Source organism: Rhinoraja longicauda, chromosome 14 (genome assembly GCF_053455715.1).
Source record: "Rhinoraja longicauda isolate Sanriku21f chromosome 14, sRhiLon1.1, whole genome shotgun sequence".
Classification (NCBI taxonomy): domain Eukaryota; kingdom Metazoa; phylum Chordata; class Chondrichthyes; order Rajiformes; family Arhynchobatidae; genus Rhinoraja; species Rhinoraja longicauda.
The window spans coordinates 47,844,931-47,864,951 of record NC_135966.1 but is presented as its reverse complement, the minus strand read 5'-3'; the positions used below and the strand labels follow the sequence as shown (position 1 = coordinate 47,864,951).

The 20,021-nt window shown below is 46.3% G+C and overlaps 1 protein-coding gene across 1 annotated transcript in view; it reads right to left on the bottom strand.

Annotated features, from left to right (window-relative positions):
* Window positions 1–20,021, bottom strand: part of adam19b (ADAM metallopeptidase domain 19b) — a 157,285-nt gene that overhangs the window by 65,517 nt on the left and 71,747 nt on the right. Inside the window, exons 4-5 of the mRNA XM_078411234.1 lie at window positions 6,043–6,121; window positions 5,151–5,227 (exon numbers count right to left, since the gene is read on the bottom strand). Coding sequence (XP_078267360.1) covers window positions 5,151–5,227; window positions 6,043–6,121 — 156 coding nt within the window. The remainder of the gene's footprint in view (window positions 1–5,150; window positions 5,228–6,042; window positions 6,122–20,021) is intronic.

Sequence of the window (20,021 nt, the reverse complement as noted above, 5' to 3'; positions counted from 1 at the left end):
CAATTTGAATTCTTGTTATAAAAGGCTGTGCCTCCATTAATGCGATGATTTTAAATATTACATTAGAGTCGTAGAGTTATATAGCATGGAATCAGGCCCTTCATTCCAAGAAATGGATGCCAAATAAATGCCTTCCTGAGTTTGTCCCAATTGCCTCCATTTAGGCCAAATCCTTCTAAACTTTTCCTTTACATTTCCAGGCGCTCCTCAACTTACGATGGGATTCCATTCCGAGAAACCCATCGGAAACCGAAAATATCGTAAGTCAAAATGCATTGAATACACGTGATCACGTGGCTGGAAGCGAGGTGCGGCTCGCTACGGGTCGCTGCCGTTTGCACCATCGCAATGTCGAAATATCGTAAGTCGAAGCATCGTGAGCCGGGGAGCACCTGTACCTGCCTCTAATACGTCCTCTGGGAACTCGTTTCACATACCGCCATCCCCTGTGTGAACAAAGGTTGTCCCTCATGTCCCTTTTACATCTTTCCCCTCTCACCTTGACTGTATGCTCTCTAGTTTTTGACTTCCCTCCCCTGGGAAAAAGATTGAGACCATTTGCCTTCACTTTGCCCCTCATTATTTTATAAACCTCTATATGGTGACCCCCTCAGTTTTCCACACTCCAGGAAATAAAGTTCCAGACTATCTAGACTCTCCTTATAACTCAAGCCCTCCAATCTTAGGAACATCCTTGTGCATCTTTTCCGCAGCCTTTTCAGTTTAAAGACATCCTTCTGATAGCTCAAGCAACCAGAAATGTATACCATAATCCGTGTGGTCTCACCAACGTCTAGTACAGTTGTGACGTGATGTCCCAACTCTTTCACTCAATACCCTGGCCGATGAAGGCAAGCATGCCGAACACCTTCTTCACCATCCTATCTACCTGCGTCGCCACTTTAAGGGAATTATGTACCTGTTCCCCAAGGTCACTCTGTTCTGCAATACTCTCCAGGACCCTGCCCTGGTTTAACTGACCAAAAGGTAACTTTCGTTACCTCGTCTGAGTTAAATTCCATCTGCCATTCCTTGGCCCATTTTCCGAGTCGATCTAGATCCTGGTGTAATCTTAAATAACGTTCTTCACTGTTCAGCATACCACCAATTTTGGTGTCACTGGCAAACCTACAAAACGTGCCAACTACACTTTCATCAAAATCATTAAAATATAGATTATAGGCAACAGTGGACCAACACTGATTCCTGTGGCAAACCACTAGTCACAAGCCTCCAATACTACCCTCGGACTCAATCCACCAAGCCAATTTTGTATCCAGTTGACTATCAGCCTGGATTTCAGATGATCGAACCTTCCAGACCAGTTTACTATGCAGGACCTCGTCGAAGGCCTTGGTGGACATAGTTTAGCGATATTTTCAAACGTCTTATTTTCAGACTCAAAAGCCAACCACTAAGACCACGCCAAACTAACAATCGCCTTAACTTTTAATCAGTCTGAAGAAGGGTCTCGACCCGAAACGTCACCCATTCCTTCTCTCCAGAGATGCTGCCTGACCTGCTGAGTCACTCCAGCATTTTGTGTCGACCTTCGATTTAAACCAGCATCTGCAGTTCTTTGTTACACCTTAACTTTTACGACTCACGCCTGGCTTCATCACCATGACAATGCCAACTAAAGGTCCAGTTTTGATGTGTAAGCTATTGACAAAATAAGTCTGCCAGGTGGAGCACACATTCCTTGAAAAAGCAAAGAGCAAGGACCTCCATCTGCACACAACGTGTTCTCTTTTTCTACATAAACAATAATAAACGGATCTGATTGACCTTGACAAAATACCCACAGCAGGAAGTTCATTGTTTTTATCCGGAAAGATGACTTGTGGTTCCTCTCAGTTATAAATATGGAAATTCTTTTAATACTGACCTCAGACATGCAACTGCCAAACATCTGCTCTTACAACGCCCAGCTGCTACCACGCTGCTAACATCCCACTTCTGATCCATCTTTGCTTTGAACTTGACTTTGGCTTATTGCGTGGAACAAAAAGTTTCCAAGTAACATAACTCAAGTTACTGGTTATTTTAAATAGAAGACAGATCCATTCCAAGTCGGCATTCCAAGGGCAGACTGTTTACCAACAGCTAAACATTAAGACTGGAAGATCTTGGATGGTTGGTTTGCACATCAAGTAAAGCTAACACTGTTAAAAGGCTGCATCCCAACATCCATACAGTGTGTTAAAGGGCAAGGCGCCAAAACAGTACAGATACTGCTGTAAATACATTCAAGGACGAGTCGCACCCTGGCCACTCCCTCTTCTTCCCTCTCCCATCGGGCGAAAAGGTATAGAGGTGTGAAAACACACATCTCTAGATTCAGGGACAGTTTCTTCCCGGCTGTTATCAGGCAACTGAACCATCCTACCACAACCAGAGACCAGTGCTGAACTACTATCAATCTCATTGGTGACCCTCGGACTATCCTTGACTGGACTTTGCTGGCTTTACCTTGCACTAAACGTTATTCCCTTATCATGTATCTATACACTGTAAATGGATCAACTGGAATCATGAGTTGGTTTAGTTTAGCTTAGAACCACAGCGCAGAAACAGGCCCTTCAGCCCATCGAGTACACACCGACCAGCGATCCCCGCACAGTAACACTAGGGACAATTTACACATACACCAAGCCTGTACATCTTTGGAGTGTGGGAGGAAACCAAAGATCTCAGGGAAAATCCACGCGGTCACGGGGAGAACGCACAAACTCCATACAGGCAGCACCCATAGTCAGGATCGAACCCGGGTCTCTGGCGCGGCAAGCGCTGTAAGCCAGCAACTCTACCGTTGCGCCACTTGTCTTTATGCTGACTGGTTAGCGTGCAACAAAGGCTTTTCACTCTACCTTGGTACACGTGACAATAAACTAAACTGAAACTGAGACTGGAAGACCTTAGATAGTTGGTTTGCACATCAAGTAATGTTAACGCTGTTAAAAGGCAGTTTACAGTGTGTAAAGGGGCAAGATGCCAAAACAGTACAGACCCATCCCCCCCACTGCCGCAAATACTCTTTCCCCTTTGCCCTCTGATATGTCTGGCACTCATTCAGAGAGCACATGTTGGAAATAGGAAGGAAATCAGGAGCTCATTTTCTTCATTCCATTCATTCATGTATTCCTGTGATTTTCTTTTCAAGCAAAACCTTAAACAAGACTGTGGGCCTCAATAAAACAATATAGAGATGTACTGGTAATTAGCAAAGAACAGCCCCCAGAGCAAGGACAGTGTACAGGTACAAGTTTAACTAGCAATAAATGTCAGAGCTTAACCAAAATAAGAAATGTAATAAGAAATAAGAAATGCAATTTCCAAAATAAGAAATGCAATTTCCAAAATAAGAAATGCAATTTAACCATGCCCTGTAACTACTAGCCCAGAGGAGGACAAGAGCAACAAGACAACGATAACATCATTGTCTCCAAATAGGTTCCCAGCTTATGCACTAAACTGACATGAACATTTATGCCCGTTCCTTCATCGTCCTTGGATCAATAACCTGAAATTCCTGACCTAGCAGTCAACCAGTCTGAGTCAGTGCTTTCTCCCACATAGCCAGTAGGCTTGGGATTTGAACCATACTTCAAAGGCACGAATAAACAATGTAAGTTGACCCTCAAAGCAAAGGTAGTATAAGAAAATAACTGCAGATGCTGGTACAAATCGAAGGTATTTATTCAAAAAATGCTGGAGTAACTCAGCAGGTCAGGCAGCATCTCAGGAGAGAAGGAATGGGTGGCGTTTCAGGTCGAGACCCTTCTTCAGACTGATGTCAGGGGGGCGGGACAAAGGAAGGATATAGGTGGAGACAGGAAGATAGAGGGAGATCTGGGAAGGAGGAGGGGAAGAGAGGGACAGAAGAACTATCTAAAGTTGGAGAAGTCGATGTTCATACCACTGGGCTGCAAGCTGCCCAGGCGAAATATGAGGTGCTGTTCCTCCAATTTCCAGTGGGCCTCACTATGGCACTGGAGGAGGCCCATGACAGAAAGGTCAGACTGGGAATGGGAGGGGGAGCTGAAGTGCTCGGCCACCGGGAGATCAGATTGGCCAACGCGGACCGAGTGCAGGTGTTGAGCGAAGCGATCGCCGAGCCTGCGCTTGGTTTCGCCGATGTAAATAAGTTGACATCTGGAGCAGCGGATGCAATAGATGAGGTTGGAGGAGGTGCAGGTGAACCTCTGTCTCACCTGGAAAGACTGTTAGGGTCAAAGGTGCTCCACTGGGTTCATTGTTTTCTTCAGGCACCACCACAGTAAAATGTTCTTTCTATGTGAGTGCACTTAGGCATTCACTATCTGAACAGCAGCAGGCTCTCCCAGTCACCAATCAGGCAAGTCCCACAAAAGGAGTTGCCTCATTGCTGCTTGTTGGGCCTTTACATGAACAAGTTGCCCCACCCCCTCCCCCCCAGAATTCCTAGATTTTCCTGGCAATTAATTAGGCAATTAATTACCTATAAAAAATATATATATTTTCTGTGAAGTGCTTCAAGATGTTCTGAGGTTGGGAAAGATGCTACCAACATGCATGTCTTCCAGAATCGTGTGGGAGTAAAGTCATTGCTCAGGCCATATTGGTTCAGGGAGAGGACTCACCTCCACCTTTTTTCAAGGGAGCTAGAAATCAGACAACAAACACCAGCCATTACATACTTTCCCTCCAACTCCTTCTCTTCTCGTCCACTGCAGGTCAGCGTGCTTATCACTAGTGGGAATGTTGAGGACCAGAAGTCATAGCTTCAGAATTAAAGGGCGTTCCTTTAGGAAGGAGATGAGGAGGAATTTCTTCAGTCAGAGGGTGGTGGATCTGTGGAATTCTTTGCCACAGAAGGCTGTGGAGGTTGTCAATGGATATTTTTAAGGCCGAGTTAGGTAGATTCTTGATTAATACGGGTGTCAGGGGTTATGGGGAGAAGGCAGGAGAATGGAGTCAGGAGGGAGAGATAGATCAGCCATGATTGAATGGTGGAGTAGACTTGATGTGCCAAATGACCTAATTTTGCTGCTGTCACTTATGGCGTTATGAGAGATTCATGAGATAATTTGCAAATCAAACAGTCATTTTATTTCTCGTCAAATAGATAGTTATTTAAGGTCATCAAATGCATGCAAGGTCAGTCTTACCGTAGGCCGCTGCATGTGCTCAGTACTACACTGGAATGCTCAAAGCCCATCACATTGCCATGGTAAAAACAATGAGCCTAAAATAAAAGCACACAGTTGTACAAATTAATAATGCAAAGCATGCAAGGCTTCACGTGCACCAACTGCTTGGGTTCATCTGTTCGGGTCACAATCGACTGCCACATTACTTATTTATAATATCGAAGGCCATTCAGCCCATTCGCGTCTATACTGGCCCTCGAAGCATTCCAATCAATCCCATTCCCCAGTTTATTTCCCAGTAACCTGTTCTCCCTCATCATCTCTATCATTAGGCACAGCAGCATTGTGGCCAGACTATTAGTCATAGAGTTGTAGAACACTTCATCCTAACTGTGTAGGAAGGAACTGCAGATGCTGGTTTAACCGAAGTTGGACACAAAATGCTGGAGTAACTCAGCGTGACAGGCAGCATCTCTGGAGAGAAGGAATGGGTGACGTCCTGGGTCGAGACGGAAGTCTGAAGAAGAGTCTCGACCCGAAACGTCGCCCCTTCCTTCTCTCCAGAGATGCTGTCGGTCCCACTGAGTTACTCCAGCATTTTGTGTCTAACTTCATCCCAACTCTTCCATGCCGGCCATCTAAGGTAGTCCTATTTGCCCATGTTTGACCCTCTAAGCCTTTCCTTTCCATGTACCTGTCCAAATGTGTTTTTTTTTAAAGTTGTTATTGTACGTGCCTCAACCACTTCTTCTAGCAGCTCACTCCATCTACGTACCATCATCTGTGCAAAAGATATGTACATGACACACCTCGGTCAATGGTGGACCTTTGCTTTAGTTTCAGCAGCTGCGTCTCACAGTCATCAGCATCCCACCCATACCCTGACAGTCCAAGCATGACACAGGCTCACCTTGGGACTAGGGGAACTGGTCCTTCGCTTTCCATCCTGGCGATAATGAGTCTCGGCATAACCCGGTGCCAATAGCTGCCTGAAAGACAGACGGAATTACATTTAACACCTCAGTACAGTTTTCAAGGCTTTTGAATATCAGAATTCACTTCAAACAGTAAGAAAAGAGTCTCGTCCAAGTCCACATTTGAAAGAGAGCCTCCATATTCCCTGGGGAAATATTTGCAATTCTGGCAATGAGCACAGGTAGTTCTCCTATAAGGCGTGTTTCCATGGCGCTAATTGGATGTAACACGACTAATGAATACATCCATATACTAAAACTCTCGTTTGTTTGTTTGTTTGTTCCTGAACTACAGCCAAAACGGTACACGATAGCGCGCCAATTTTAGGCCCACCTTACTCACCATCGTCCCTTTGGTGCTAATGGAAGAAGTTTCATAGAAATCGATGTTATATTTTAAAAGTTATTCACATTTTAATGTTTAAATCTATTTCCTAGGGAGGGAGGGGGAGAGAGGATAAGGGGGGTTGAGGGGGATGGAGTGGGGGGGGGGAAGGGGATGGGGAAGGGGGTGAGGGGGATGGAGTGGGGGGGAGGGAAAGGGGATGGGGAAGGGGGAGGGGAGGACGTAGGGAGGGGGAGGGAGGGGAGGAGGGAGGGGGCATGGAGGGGGAGGAGGGAGGGAGGGGGAGGGGAAGGGGGAGGGGAAGGGGGAGGGGGAGGGTAGGGGGAGGGGAGAGGGGGACAGGGGAAGGGGAGGGGGAGGGGGGAGTGGGGGAGGAGAGGGAGCTGTACCAATGCCGGAGAGGTCATCCAAGGTTCCCTTACTTTGTAATCCTTATCCCTCCTCCCAAGCCGGTTCTGAACATCAATCGACTGGCCTTTAACCAACTCCCACGTCAGATATGGACTTGCCTAATGACAACTGTCCCCAATGTACCGTCCCAAGCTCCTGCCTAATAACATTGTGGTTTGTCTTGCACCAATTTAGTACCTACCCACAAAGTCCAGCCTTCTTCCTACTTCAAACACTGTGAAAGCTTGTGGAGTTATGATCATTATCCCCCAAATACTCTTCCACCGTAACACCAGTCACCTGGCCAGGCACATTCCCCAACACAAGGACCAGTATGTTCCCTTCTCAGGTTGGACTATCCACATACTGTTTCAAGAAGCCCTCTTGATAACACCCCACATATTCTGCCCCATATAAGCCTTTGATTACTGAGCAAGTCCTCAATTTTGGGATAGTTAAATAGATCACATGCTCCATTGTCAGAGTGAGGCGCAGTGCAAATTGGAGGAACATCACCTCATATTTAGCTTGGGCAGCTTACACCCCAGCGGATTGACTCCCAATCCCAACCCCTTCCCAGTTCTCCAACCAGTCTTACTGTCTCCCACTACATTTCATCTGTTTGCTTTGTCATCAGCTAACAATGAGATAACCTTCTCCCAGCTAACAAGGAGATATTCTACATTTTCCTTGATCTCCATTCCCTTTGCCCTGTCTTCACACCTTACACTTCCTTATCTATATATCTCCCTCTCTCCAGTCATCAGTCTGAAGAAGGGTCTCGACCCGAAACGTCACCCATTCCTTCTCTCCAGAGATGCTGCCTGACCCGCTGAGTTACTCCAGCATTTTGTGTCTATCTTTGGAATAGTTAAAGTCCCTCCTCCCCCCCCCCCCCATCCTTCTTCCAATGGGGGCATTGTTCTATCTCCTTCAGTTCCTCGTTTTTGTGAAACACGTGCCTCCCATTGGAACCGTCATTACGTGAAAGCAAGTTCTTCTTCGGCATTAAATGTAACAAGTTTTTTTTTTTTTAAATTACGCTCGTAGAATCATGGCAACCCACACTAAAATTTTAAAAAATCGTTCTCTGATCAGGCGGCAAACAACTGACTGTTGTTCACAGTCCTTGAACCAATGTCATCACTGGTGACATTGTCCGCGCTCACACACGAAAAATAACAATCAGTTTGTGTTTTTTTTCAAAACAAGCATAGTGAGTCATTCATAAAAATCAAACGGATTGCTAATGCAATAACCAAGCATCAACAGTGCATTTCCAGAGCTGCATGCAGCGATATAGAGAGAGGGTTGAGAAGGACCACTATCACGTTTATCATGATCGTCATAATCATGCTTTATCAGCCAAGTATGTTTTGCAACATACGAGGAATTTATTTCACATTTCTACTTCCCAGGGAACCTGGATAATGTTGACTGCAGCTCACCGGTTCACCTTGTCCAGAACAGTAAAAACCAGAGGATGTGATCTATGTATGAAAGGGTTAAATTTAAATCCAATCTGCAGAAACAATACTTCACTGAGTGACTGAACAATGAGGAAGTAGTTAGTATTAAATCAAATCTAATTTACATAGATTTGGTTTAGAAAATAACACTTTGAAATGCAGAATCTAAGTAAGGAGACATGACAAATGAAATTAAGGGATAATTGCTTCCACCATCCCCTGAGGAAGACATCATTTCTGAGGATTAGTTTTGAATCTAGCCTTTTACAAGTCTGTGTCGTGTCCTGTGGATGCACAGTCCTTGCAAGGAAAGAGTTATCTTTAAACCGATGTCTCCAGCATTAGGCGTTTCCTTGCTCTCATGTCTGGGGTTGGTGTAGACTAATCAATAGGGACTAGACAGAGTGAGGCCCAGAGCAAATTGGAGGAACAGCACCTCGTATTTCGCTTGGGCAGCTTACACCCCAGCGGTATGAACGTTGACTTCTCTAACTTCAAGTAACCCTTGCTTTCCCTCTCCCTCCATCCGTCCCCCTTCCTAGTTCTCCGACCAGTCTGACAGTCCCCCTGATTAAATGTTCTCTGTTTGCTTTGTTGCCTTCTTCTCCTAGCTAACAATGATCTATTCTACATTTTCCTTGACCCGCATCCCCTTTGATGTCTCATTTTCACACACACTTCCCTATCTCTGTGTCTCCCTCTCCACTGACTCTCAGTCTGAAGAAGGGCCTCAACCTGAAACGTCACCTATTCCTTCTCTCCAGAGATGCTGCCTGTCCCGCTGAGTTACTCCAGCATTTTGTGTCCATCTTCGATGTAAATGAGCATCTGTACTTCCTTCCTACACATCTAATTCCTACACTGGAATTTAGACGGATGAGAGGAGATCTTATCGAAACGTATAAGATTATTAAGGGGTTGGACACGTTAGAGGCAGGAAACATGTTCCCAATGTTGGGGGAGTCCAGAACAAGGGGCCACAGTCTAACAATAAGGGGTAGGCCATTTAGAACAGAGATGAGGAAAAGCTTTTTCAGTCAGAGAGTTGTGAATCTGTGGAATTCTCTGCCCCAGAAGGCAGTGGAAGCCAATTCTCTGAATTCATTAAAGAGAGAGCTAGATAGAGCTCTTAAGGATAGCAGAGTCAGGGGGTATGGGGAGAAGGCAGGAACGGGGTACTGATTGAGAATGATCAGCCATGATCACATTGAATGGCGGTGCTGGCTTGAAGGGCCAAATGGCCTCCTCCTGCACCTATTGTCTATTGTCTATTGTCTAAACAATAGGGATTGATTGCTATAGTTAGTCACCATCTTCTTTATCTTTGTATCACGCTCGAGCAATAGGATAGATGAACTGCTAAACTGGTATGATTTTCATCCACCAATCCCTGTTCTTAAGCTAAAACCTCAAAGGGAAGTGACATTTACTTAGGAGCAGCTAGTTAGTAATGGCCAGTTTAGGCTCATGCTTAGTTACGCCAGACTCTGTTGAACCAGTTTTTAAATGGTTGTGTGTGAACTGCAGAGTTGATCTGGTGCCTAGAACCTCCTTTGTTGCCACGACAATCAATTCCAGGAAGTTTCAGTTCCATTTCCATTTCCATTTCCTCAACAGACCACTTCTTTGTTGGGGATTGTCTACCCAATGACCTTAAAGAAACAAGCTCCAGTTTACCCTGGAGTTCTGATCAGGTGGTGAATGATCCAACTAACAGCCTAAGTTTAAGTAAATACAACTGCCTAGGACCACAGTGTAAGATAATAACTGCAGATGCTGGTACAAATCGAAGGTATTTATTTCACAAAATGCTGGAGTAACTCAGCAGGTCAGGCAGCATCTCAGGAGAGAAGGAATGGGTGACGTTTCGGGTCGAGACCCTTCTTCAGACTGCCTAGGACCACTTCACTAAGCCGCTGATTGCTGAGGTGGAGATCTGGTTGAACTTTGCTAGATAAATGAATGCTCAATTGGAACATTGCCAATCTAATGGACAAGACCAGTTTTGGAGACTGCATAGTGCAGTTTGCAGTAATAAAGTCTGTGTCTATAAATGAATGATTTCACTCTCCTCAAAATGAAAGGCTCTTTATCAACATTAAATTTTAAAGTGTTGGATTACCAGAGGAGCATTTTCTTTTCTCTCCTCCCACACACTCATCTCCCATCCCCAAGTCCCACATTTCTCTTTCATCCCTATTCTCTCTCTCTTCCTCCTGTCCCCCTCCCACCTGTATCCCTCCCTCTGACTTTACATTTCACTCATCTTCTCTCCTTATCTGACACCCTTGTGTCCCCTTTGCCACTTACTCCATGCATTTGCCAATGCAACACCCCTCACCTCTTTCACCTATCACTTCCCAGGCTTAGTCCCACCCCATCTCTTTTTTCCAGCTTCCTCCCCCCCCCCCCCCCCCCCCCCCCATTACAATCATTCTGAGGAACTGTCCCGACCCAAAACATCGCCTGTCCAGCCCATCCACAGATGTTGCCTGACCCGTCGAGTTCCTCTCGTACTCTGTGCTTTGCTTGAGCAATTTAATTCCCAATTGCATGCTTTATTTTTCAAGGTTATCTTGTGCAATTCTCAGTATTCAAAGACAAGGCCTCTCGCACTGTTCCAAAAAACTTTAACTGCAACTAAACATAATTCTTCTGATGTGAAATGTGTGAGAAGAAACTGCACCAAAGATCGACACAGAGTGCTGCAGTAACTCAACGGGACAGGCAACAAACAGCTCTGGATACAAGGAATGGGTGACGTTTCGGATCGAGACCCTTCTCCCACTTTCAGTCTGAAGAAGGGTCTCGACATGAAACATCACCCATTCCTTCTCTCCAGGGATGCTGCCTGACCCGCTGAGTTACTCCAGCATTTTGTGTCTATCTTCTGATGTGAACCTTTATCTAGCCGGAGAGAACTTGCATATGTGCAACATGGTTTAAGATTTCTTAACAAAATGCTTTACAGACTAGGCAAGAGTGGGGTGATGCAGGGGAACAGAGCAGCTAACTCCGGCACCAGGGAGCTTGTGCAAATAGCAATGAACTCAATGAATCGCGTGAACCTTGGCTGGATACAAAGGCATTGCTCATAATTGTCTTTGAAATAGTGCCGTGGGATATCTGAGAGTCTTCATGTCTTATATAACAGATAGTACCTCTGAGAGTGCAACGTTGCCTCAGTACTGCACTGAAATATTAACCCCAGAGCTAAAGGCTTTGTGGGGAAGGATCCTACACTGCAATCTCGATCTACAGAACTGCAGAGGGCTGTGGAGGCCTAGTCAATGGATATTTTTATGACAGATTATTATGGGTGCCATGGGTTATGGAGAGAAGGCAGGCGAATGGGATTGAGGGGGAGAGATAGATCAGCCATGATTGAATGGTGGAGTAGACTTGATGGGCCAAATGGCCTAATTCTGCTCCAATCACTTATGAACTAATGTCCTTTCATCACTGGACATTGAGAGGCTGTGACTGTCCGACAGAGACTCAAAGAGGCCATGTGAATGGCATTGGTGCTGAGCTCATTTTATGTATTAACTTAACAACACTATGAATGCAGAGACTGCCAACACTATGAACGTAGAAGGATCCTGATCCAAATGCCGCCTTTCCATTCCCTCCACAGATGCTGCCTGGCCCCACTGAGACACTCCATCACTTCGTGTTTTGCTACCAATGTAAATAAACCCATGTACTTTTTGCATGCAATTTATAACGAATAAAGTTTATTATTGAAATAAAAAGTATGAACCCTAGATGATCTGGTCAGGTCACTGGAGTGGGAGTTGAACACACCGGCTTCTCGGATGGAGATATTTATGCCACCAAGTGAGTAATTGCTGCCAGAACATAATCGGGCGGTGTCGGTTCCAGTACTAAAATCATGAACCTATCTGGGTGTGTGCAGTGCTGTTTATAGCTTGGCTGGATGTAAGGATCCCAAGGTGCTTTTGAATGGGACCAGAGGCATCTGCCCAGTGATCTGGACGATGCTTATCCCTCAGCTAATGTCAACAGCAAGATTTGTTGGCCTTGCCCTTTGCGGCATCTTGTTGTGTACAAATGAACACCCATATCTCCTCTCTCACAACCCTGACACCATATAAAAATGGAAGGATAGTCCTAAGTTGATCTCTTTACAATTGGCCACATCAACTGTGCATTATAGACAACGGAGGTGTGCTCCATTCCACCTGAGATGGACAATGGAGGACCCGGCCTGGGGGGGGGGGGGGGCACCGTGAGTGGGGGGGGGGGGGAGAACAACGGAGGACCCAGCCTGGGGGGGTGCTGTGAGGAGGGGGGGGAAGAACAATGGAGGACCCGGCCTGGGGGGGGGGGGCCGTGAGTGGGCGGGAAGAACGATGGAGGACCCGGCCTGGGGGCGCGCCGTGAGGAGGGGGGGGGGAAGAACAATGGAGGAACCATTCTGGGGGGGGCGCCGTGAGGAGGGGGGGAAGAACAAAGGGAGGAACTGGCACGGGGGGGAAGGGGGGGGAATCTGTAGCTTTGTAAGGGCCCTTTATGGGTGACTATTTGCATACCTTGGCATGCTATGCAGGCAAAGAATTTCACTGCGACTTGCCGCATGTGACAATGAAGCATTCTATTCTATCTTGAAAGATACACTTGAATTTCCCAAATCCCTGACCCCAGCCAGATCAGAATCTAAAACAATTATGTTCCCACCTCTTGTTCGAAGTGACACATGAAGAACAGGAAATCCCACCAATGAGCTGCAGAGCTCCACGTGTTGGTCTCTTGGGGAAGTAAATCTGAGACAGGAAAAATAAATCAAAGCATCTTACAGCTTGGAAGGAAGCCATCTTTTGGTCATGAGCTTGTCGGTCTTTTGAAATATCTGTCAACTAGCCCCTGCTTTCCCCATCGCCCTCTGATTCTTTACTATTTCCCTGCCGAAGGTCACGTCGGAACCTCTCAGACAGTGCATCCCGGATCATAAACAAATGCAGAAGAAAGTTATTATATCTCCCCTGCTGCCTTTTCACCTTTAGCCAGTGTCTTCCTGCATGAAATCTTCTGCCATGGTATCAGTATGGCCTTTCGTATCCTATTAACCCCCACCACAATTTTGAACACGTCAATATAATCTGTCTTCGATTTGCTCATTTTTTGGCAGGGTCTGCCCTTCCTCCAGTCAATTCCAGCATATAAAAATAGCCGCTGTGAAACGGTAGGCCAAGACTGATGTCATCTCTCCGCTCATTCCAAACCAATGGGAGCAGAACTGAAACCCGTGAGAGAGATCGTCGGATCCTATGCAAACACTGGAGGAGGAAGGTTGCCCTCATTTTGTCCTTCGTAAACTAACAGCTTGTGTTAATCCAACAAGAGGTTTCTCAGCTTTCTCAAGGCAGGGACTGTGCTGGGCTGTGACCATTGAAAGGCTCCAGGTCCACAATACGTAGTCTTGCCGATTGCAATCAAAGCACTCGTGTGAAAAAGTAATCAGATTTTCCTCTGGCTGACTGACCTCCATTCCTGTGAAGGAATGAAGATCTGACAAAGGGTCTCGAACCCAAAACGAACATCACCCGTCCCTTTTCTCCAGAGATGCTGCCTGACCTGCTGAGTTACTCCAGCAATTTGTGTCTACCTTCCATTCCTACCAAAGCAGACTTCAAGGATAGCAAAGGTCATGGAGGAACACAGGGTCAGTACAGGCAAATGGGACTAGTGTGGAAAGGCATGTTCGAGGTGGGACAACAAGGCCTGTTTCTGTGCTGTGTGGTTCTGCGACTCCATGAATCTAAAGCTTCTACCTCCTGGTTTGAGGGAAGCATTAAAGTGGTAACAATGTTAGCTGTAGGTCTCCCAACGAGATACGAGAGGGGGAGATAGATCAGCCATGATTGAATGGCGGAGTAGACTTGATGGGCCGAATGGCCTGATATTGATATTGAAGAAGGGTCTCGACCCGAAACGTCACCCATTCCTTCTCTCTCCTGAGATGCTGCCTGACCTGCTGAGTTACTCCAGCATTTTGTGAATAAATACCTTCGATTTGTACCAGCATCTCCAGTCATTGCCACGTAAAGGGCACTGACAATGTTACGAAGGGCTCCTATCACTTATGAACTAATAATGTAGAGTCAAATGAATCAAAGGAGTCCATGGGCCTGTGGGAGAATGAATGGTACAAGTACAGGAAAACAGAGAGGGGGGAATAGGAACAATGAGGGGGTTAGCATGGATATGATGGGCCACACAGCGGCGCAATGCTGAGACTACATTCTGTACTGTGTGTCTTTCCCTTTGCTCTACCGATTGTACTCGAGATTAGCTTGATTGTGTTTGCATGTGTAGAAAGGAACTGCAGATGCTGGTTTACACCGAAGATGGACACAAAATGCTGGAGTAACTCAGCAAGTCAGGCAGCATCTCTGGATTGAAGGAATGGGTGACATTTGGAATGGGTCGAGACCCTTCTTCAGACTCCCAAATGACCCGAAACATCACCCATTCCTTCCATCCAGAGATGCTGCCTGTTTGTGTTGCTCCTGCTGGAGTGACCCCAGCATTTTGTGTCTAACTTGTGTTTGCATGTGCTATCCAATTTGATTGTCACTGCACCTTGGTACAGGTGACAATAGTAAACCTCAACCTAAACTTACTCTGAAGATGCTGTCTCACAGCGCCAGAGACCTGGGTTCGATCCTGACCTTGGGTGCTGTCTGTGTGGAGTTTCTTTCTCCCCATGACTGCTGGGGTATTGTGCTGTGCTCCAGTTTCCTCCCACATTCCAAAGATGTGTGGTTTGTAGGTCTATTGGCTTCTGTACAATATCCCTGGTGTGTAGGGGAGTGAATGCGGATGTGGGACAACATAAAACTGGTGTGACTGGCGGATCAATGGTCAGTGTGGACGCACTGGGCCAGAGAGCCTGTTTCTATCTTTCAATCAGTTCACATAGTTTCCATCTGTGTCACATTAAGTAAGGGGGAATGCAGTTGGAAAGCACAGCTGACTCAAAATATAAACCAGACATTCCACAAGCTTCCCGTGGAGTTCTGCTGACTGACTTGCGGCAGGAAGCAGGCCCCATAATCTGTGCAAGCAGTGTGATGGGGCAGTGCGTTCTGCACCCATCCACTTCCCAACAGAGTCAGGCTTTTGCCGTCAATCGCGCAGATTCTCCGAATTCCTCTCCAGACGTTACTCACACGCTGAATGTGATCGTGCACCAGTGAGGTGGTGGGATGTGGGTTTGCTGCCACTCCTTGCGGTTTCCTGCACTCTGCCATGCTGCCGGCAGCAGGTTCAGTTTAGTTTATTGTCACAAGTACCACGGTACCGTGAGAAGCTTTTGTTGCACGCTAACCAGTCAGCAGAAAGACAATGCACGATTACAATCGAGCCGTTCACAGCGAATAGATAAACGAAAAGGGAATAACGTTTAGACAATAGACAATAGACAATAGGTGCAGGAGTAGGCCATTCGGCCCTTCGAGCCAGCACCGCCATTCAATATGATCATGGCTGATCATTCTCAATCAGTACCCCGTTCCTGCCTTCTCCCCATACCCCCTGACTCCGCTATCCTTAAGAGTTCTATCTATCTCTCTCTTGAATGTATTCAGAGAATTGGCCTCCACTGCCCTCTGAGGCAGAGAATTCCACAGATTCACAACTCTCTGACTGAAAAAGATTTTCCTCATCTCTGTTCTAAATGGCCTACCCCTTATTCTTAAACTGTGGCCCCTGGTTCTGGACTCCCCCAACATTGGGAACATGTTTCCTGCCTCTAATGTGTCCAACCCCTTAATAATCTTATACGTTTCGATAAGATCCCCTCTCATCCTTCTAAATTCCAGTGTATACAAGCCTAGTCGCTCCAGTCTTTCATGCAAGGTAAAGCCAGCAAAGTCCGATCGAGGATAGTCCCAGGGTCATCAAGGAGGCAGTTAGTAGCTGGCAGACTCCCTGAAGTAATAAAGACTGAGCAGGATATCAATCAAACAAAGTCCCTACCCCTTGCCCTTGTCGGATAAATCCTTGAATGTACAGGTATCCTCAGCTTCCAATGGGGATCTGTTCCGAGAAACCCAAGTCGAAATGCATTGAAAACACACGATCACGTGTCCGGAAGCGAGTGGCGTCTCGCTACGGGCCGCTGCCATTTGCACCATCGCAAAGTCAAACTAACACAAGTGGAAACATCGTAAGCTGAGGAGTACCTGGATCAGCCCCATAATATTTGATTTGGTGAGAAAGTGCTGGAAGTACTCAGCAGGTCAGGCAATGTGCGTAGAGAGAAATTGAGTCATAGAGTGATACAGCGTGGAAACAGGCCCTTCAGCCCAACTTGCCCACACCGGCCAACATGTCCCAGCTACACTTGTCCCACCTGCCTGCGTTTGGCCCATATCCCTCCGAACCTGACCTATCCATGTACCTGTCTAACTGCTTCTTAAACGTTGGGATAGTCCCTGCCTCAACTGCCTCCTCTGACAGCTTGTTCCATACACCCACCACCCTTTGTGTGAAAAAGTTACCCCTCAGTTTCCTATTAAATCTTTTCCCCTTCTGGTCCTCTGGTCCTCGATTCACCTAACTCTGGGCAAGAGACTTTGTGCATTAACCCCATTTGGTTCAATGTTTCAGTTTAGTGGCTTTTTATCAGAACTGGAAGGGAGAGAAAACAAGTATGTTCCGAGTTGCAGGCATGAACCGAGTTCCAACTTAAAACATGCTTCTCATCTCACTATTTCAGGTCCGATTAAGATCAGAATGTTAACTCCGTTTCTCGCACTAAAGACACTGCTTGACACGTTGAGTATTTCCGGCACTTGATCGTTATTTTCGGATTTCCAGCATCTGCATTTTTTCGCTTTTATTCCCCCAGTAACATTTCACCTATTTTGCAATTCTTTGTAATAATAGTGCAGGTGAAAGCAATCTAATTAATTATCAACATGTGCACTAATTTTCAACAAAGTCGAAGCAGAATCCACCTACAAAGTTCCAATTGAATAGTTGTACCTGTACAAATTTGTTGGCCAAATAGAAATATTGTCAGGTGCTGTTATTAAGAGAATGTTTCAAACACAAGTATTTAAGGGAACATTAACAAATGTTCATCATATCTTTGAATATTCAGTCCAACAGGTGGATGTCTCTCCCTGATGCTCACCATCTCAAAGTGCTCCTTAAAACCTTTGATCAAACTTTCCTCATATAATTCCAAATCTCGGTGTGAAACATTGTTAAGCGATAAAGTCCTTAGGATGTATCACACTACTAAATGCACCGTAGATATAATACTACCTCTTATTATCATTGAAGATAGACACAAAATGCTGGCGTAACTCAGCGGGACAGGCAGCATCTCTGGATAGAAGGAATGGGTAACATTTCGGGTCCAATAGGTGTATCCAAAACGTCACCCATTCCTTCTATCCAGAGATGCTGCCTGTTCCGCTGAGATACTGGGCATTTTGTGTCTATCTTCGCTGTAAACCAGCATCTGCAGGCCCTTCCTACTCCAATTATTATTATTATTTGTGGCTGAACTGAGCCCAGTACAATCATGATCTTTGGAATATACACAGAATCTTAAATATTCATTGGTAAAAGCTGGGAGATGAAAAGCCGGCAGTAATGACTTAGACGGAGTTTAGTTTATGTTTTAACCCACATGTTTAGACCGTAATGCTGTGTCCTTATTGTTTTGATGTGTTTATGCTTTAACTGTATGTTTGTGTTGTCATTTGATTTAGATTTAGATTTTAAATTTTGATTTAGAGATACAACGCAGAAACAGGCCCTTCGGCCCACCGGGTCCGCGCCGCCCAGCGATCCCCGCACACTAACATTATCCTACACCCACTGGGGACAATTTTTACATTTGCCCAGCCAATTAACCTACATACCTGTACGTCTTTGGAATGTGGGAGGAAACCGAAGATCTCGGAGAAAACCCACGCAGGTCACGGGGATAACGTACAAACTACTTACAGATGGCGCCCGTAGTCAGGATCGAACCTGAGTCTCTGGCGCTGCATTCGCTGTAAGGCAGCAACTCTACCGCTGCGCCACCGTGCTGCCAGTTAATTTGTGAGCGGAACACCAAGGCACATTCCTTGCCTATGCATATACTTGGCCGATAAACGTATTCATTCATTCATTCATTTATTGTCGCAGGAACAGAGGTACAGTGAAAAGCTGTTTTATTGCGTGCTAGCTCGTCAGCGGAAAGACAATACATGTTTACAATGGAGCTATCCACAAAAGGGAGGGGAATAGAGAAGAGGTGAGATGTAGTGGTGACCAACTTAGTGCCCAGAATGAAGGAGCCTGCAGTCCGTTTGTCTTTTGTGTTTTTTGTTGTTTTTGTCTGAATTGTAGTTTAAATATGGTGTAGTGTTTGTGGTTGTGTGTTATGTGGGGGGGGGGGGGGGGTGGGAACTGTAACATTGTCTCTCCCGAGCGGAGGCCATGACCTTTGTTTTCTGTGTCGTGTCTCCGTTTCCGCTGCGGCCTACCACCGGCCATGCACCTGGGACCACCTGGGGCTCTGGTTCGCAGAGCCCGCGGCCCAGACTCACCACCTGCGGCGCTGGCTGCCTTCGGATGCTGCGGGAGCGGCTGCGACTCGTCTCCGGAGGCTTCGGCGCGGGCCGTCTGGACGTCGGAAGCCCGCAGCCCCCTGGGTGGGGGCCGACATCGGGAGCTCCGGCAGCGGCAGCGTCTTCGCCCGCCCAGAATCGCGGGGCTTGGGTCGGCCCACCGCGGACCTTTCACCGTCCGGTGCGGCCTGAAATAGGCCGCGGGATTTTCTCTGCCCGGCGGGGGCTTCAATGTCGGGAGCCATGACCGCCCCGACGGGGCAACTTCAACAGCCTGACCGCGGGAGAAGACGGCAGGGGAAGAGAAAAAGACATTCTGGCCTTCCATCACAGTGAGGAGGTGACTGGAGGAGACTCGCTGTGATGGATGTTTCTTTTGTTTGGTGTTAGTTTATGATTGTATGTGTTATTACATTTTTATTGATTATTCTTATTGGTCTTATTGTTGAACTGCGGGTAATTTTTCATTTCACTACACATTTATGTGAATGTGACAAATAAACGACTATTGACTATTGATATTGACTGGAGTGGAGTTTGGGAAGTGAGGCAGTGGAGGAGTCTGGAGCAGATGAAGGCACAGACACCAAGCGGGATTGACAGACTCAGAGGGAGGAAAGATATTTCAAACGACAACTGCAATCTTTACATTGTGTAAAGCAAGCCGAAGGATTTCGGACAAAGAATTAGAAAAAGGGAAGTGAGCCCTGAGAACATGAACAATCAATGACAGCTTGAAAATGTATAGATAAGAGAAGGAAGTCAAGGATGTGCAACGCTTCATTCAACTCCTTTCTATTGTAACGGGGGAATATTTAGAGACATCAGTGTACTCCAACACGCAGAGAGGAAACATTTCCTATTGAATTTCACTCACTGTGACCCAACTCAATGAAGGGCAGAGAGGCGAGGCTTTGACTAGTGACCGTAGCAACAGTGCTGGTCTGCAATATCCGTCCATTTGTCATGTTAAACCACAGCAGCACAACAGAAATAGAGAAGCTGCTCGACCGGCTGGCAAAGTAGCTATCTTTAGATTTCCATCTACTGCCATTATTTTAAGAACATGTTAGGCAGGTGATTGAAAGAAAAGGGTTAACTGTCACATA